Raw genomic sequence first — 3,456 nt, 5'->3', positions numbered from 1 at the left:
GAAATAGAGTAAACAAAAATGCTTTACCTCCCAGAAATGAATAGGCACAGATTGGAGGAACATTTCCAAGTTGCAGGCAAATGGTGTAAAGTTTTACCGCTTACACCAGTGTTTGGTGGATACAGAATAAAACCTGCCTTGAAGTAACACTAATTGATTGTTACACAGAGGACCAGAGCCTCAATAGACAGGAGTTGAATTCATGCCAAATATTTAAATAAGGACTCTACAGATACAAAGTTAAAGTGATACCTATATAACATGCTAACGGTTGCTGGTTAACAGGCATTCGTATGAGACTGAGAAATGCTCTAAATTCCTGCGTGGAAGTTCAATACTTCTAAATAAAAACTGCAGTAACGTGGTTCTGATCCACTGCAGTTCCTTGCAAAGCACACAGTTACAGTTCGGTCTCTGAGCCCACAGTTAGCAATCAAGTTCTCAGACATATATTAATCCCGCAGTGAAGACAGACATTTTCAACCCATTACTCATAAAAGGTTTTCAATAATGACTTTTTCTCATCACTCTTCAACTCCGTGCAGTTGAGAACGAGTTTCATCAATCCCAACCCTAGAAAACACTCAGAGTCTTAGAATCCCTACAGTGTAGAATTAGGTACTTCGGCCCAACCATTCCACACTGAACCTCGGAATAGTAATCCACCCAGACACATTCCTCATTATTCTACATTTACCCCTGATTAATGCAACCAACTACACATCCTGGAACATTATGGGCAGTTAGCATGGCCAATTCTACTCCCTGCACATCTGAATTGTGAGAGGAAAACTGAGCACCTGGAGGAGACCCACTCAGACATGGGGACAATGTGCAAAATCCACACAGTCGCCCAAAACTGGAATCGAAGCAGGGTCCCTGGCGCGGTGAGGCAGCACTGCTAACAACTAATAAAAGTGGCAAGTTCTGTTAATTCCAGCGCAGAGAGGGGACCAGAAACAGACATGCAGAACTAGAAACACACTCTTCCACTCCCACATCATCACAACAACGAGTAAAAGGAAACCGAGCCAATACCACAGTCACTATCTGTGTGACAGACACAAAACAAATCTCCCTCAGTCAGACTGACAGGAACAGAATCACCATCCACTTTACATTTCATTGTAGATTCTGACAGATCCACATTGGGTCCCACACAAACGTGAGCAAATGCGAGGTCTTGCACTTTGGAAAAAAGAATAAAAGCATAGACTACTTTCTAAACGGTGAGAAAATTCGTAAAGCCAAAGTACAAAGGGATCTGGGAGTGCTAGTCAAGGATTCTCGAAAGGTAAACATGCAGGTTGAGTCTGTGATTAAGAAAGTGAATGCAATGTTGTCATTTATCTCAAGCGGGTTGGAATATAACAGCACCGTTGTGCTACTGAGACTTTATAAAGCTCTGGTTAGGCCCCATTTGGAGTACTGTGTCCAGTTTTGGTACCCATACCTCAGGAAGGACATACTGGCACTGGGGCGTGTCCAGCAGAGATTCACACGGATGATCCCTGGAATGGTTGGTCTAACATATGAGGAACAGCTGAGGATCCTGGGATTGTATTCACTGGAGTTTAGAAGATTAAGGGGAGATTTAATAGAAACTTACAAGATAGTACATGGCTAGGAAAGGGTGGACGCTAGGAAATTGTTTCCGTTAGGCGAGGAGACTAGGACTCGTGGACACTGCCTTAGAATTAGAGGAGGTCAATTCAGAACAGAAATGTGGAGACATTTCTTCAGCCAGAGAGTGGTGGGCCTGTGGAATTCATTGCTGCAGAGTGCAGTGGAGGTCGGGACGCTAAATGTCTTCAAGGCAGAGATTGATAAATTCTTGATGTCACAAGGAATTGAGGGCTACGGGGAGAATGCTGGTAGGTAGAGTTGAAATGCCCATCTGCCATGATTGAATGGTGGAGTGGACTCGATGGGCTGAATGGCGGAGTGGACTCGATGGGCTGAATGGCCTGACTTCCACCCCTATGTCTTCTGGTCTTAAACCAATCACAGCAAGTGAGTGTTTGGGAATGACTCAGTGTAAATTATCCAATCAGGAACCAGGCCTCCCCCATCCCTCATTAGCATTGATGACGTCGTCAGTCTATAAAGAGCAGCTCCGAGCCCGCTTTCCCTTATTCTGTGTCTGAAAGTGAGCGGCACTATGGCTGATGAGAAGAAAGCACAGCAAGCCTCCAAGAAGGGCGCGAAGAAAATCATCAAGAAGGCGCCAGCGAAGGGTGGCAGAAAGAGGAGGCGGTCCAGGAAAGAAAGTTACTCCATCTACATCTACAAAGTGATGAAGCAGGTTCACCCCGACACCGGCATCTCCTCCAAGGCCATGAGCATCATGAACTCGTTCGTTAACGATATTTTCGAGCGGATCGCGGGAGAGGCTTCCCGCCTGGCCCATTACAACAAGCGCAGCACCATCAGCTCCCGGGAGATCCAGACCGCCGTGCGGCTGCTGCTGCCCGGGGAGCTGGCCAAGCACGCCGTGTCGGAGGGCACAAAGGCGGTGACCAAGTACACCAGCTCCAAGTGAAGGACCGCACTGCACTGAAACAAACACACATCCACAACCCAAAGGCTCTTTTAAGAGCCACCTACAACCTTCATAAGGCAGCTGAACCAAAGTATTTTGTTTAGCTTACATGTGATTCTATTTTAACTTGTCGTACTATGTTACGTTTATAACTGCTTTGCAATTTGAGATACGGGAATTGGAGGGGGGCGGTGGAGTATACATCACAAACAGTCCCTTCAGTAGAGAGAGCTTGCTTTTTCTTCTGGTCTGCATGTGATTCTTGACCAGGTATTTTTGGTCACTACTATATTTGATTTTATAAGTGCATTGCAAATTGGCGAGGTGGGGGGGAAGCGACTTAAACAGTTCAAGTTGCTAAAAGTCCTGGTGGAAGTGCCCATAGCTTACGCTCCCACGGATTGATATATTTTCACCTTTTCTCTTTTACATTGACAATGCGCGGATTTAATCCGATTTTTCAGAAGGCAAGCAGCAATGCACTTTCTGCTGTCGGTGAGAGGCTTTCAAAGTGAACCGAGAACATCAAAACAGCTGCCGGACTGAACTGTGGTGATTTTATGCTGAATATGATCGAGACCGATAAGGGAGGGCAACTTTTAAACATCGCCTAAACACCGTGTTCGCCATCGATACTGAGCCGGAAGAATGTTGTGTGCTGCTTTACCAGCATGTCGACATGCTATTGAAATGTAAAGTGAAAAAACGGGTTGCAGATGGCAGTGTTTGGCCTGTTTTTTTGTTTCAGCCTTTTTTCAAGTTATTAAAAAAACAACCTACAGTCAAGATCAGAAATGGACAGATGCAGGTGAGCAAATGAGGGAGACTAAGACATTTGTACACATTAAAGTAAATTGAGTATTGTTTTTTAACTTTTTTTGTACTTCATTTTTTAGTGTAAAACCTACTCCTTT

At 44.8% G+C, this 3,456-nt stretch overlaps 1 protein-coding gene across 1 annotated transcript; it reads left to right on the top strand.

Moving 5' to 3' along the window:
• The first annotated feature begins 2,161 nt into the window (after nt 1-2,161).
• On the top strand, nt 2,162-2,768 carry LOC132837190 (late histone H2B.L4-like). Its single transcript, XM_060856908.1, has one exon. It carries the CDS (start codon nt 2,162-2,164, stop codon nt 2,540-2,542), a length of 381 nt encoding a protein of 126 aa, XP_060712891.1. The 3' UTR covers nt 2,543-2,768.
• The last annotated feature ends 688 nt before the right edge of the window (nt 2,769-3,456 follow it).

The sequence above is a fragment of the Hemiscyllium ocellatum genome, chromosome 49 (assembly GCF_020745735.1).
Source record: "Hemiscyllium ocellatum isolate sHemOce1 chromosome 49, sHemOce1.pat.X.cur, whole genome shotgun sequence".
NCBI lineage: Eukaryota > Metazoa > Chordata > Chondrichthyes > Orectolobiformes > Hemiscylliidae > Hemiscyllium > Hemiscyllium ocellatum.
Note: the sequence above shows the minus strand (reverse complement) of the source record. Positions and strands in the feature narration are given on the sequence as shown.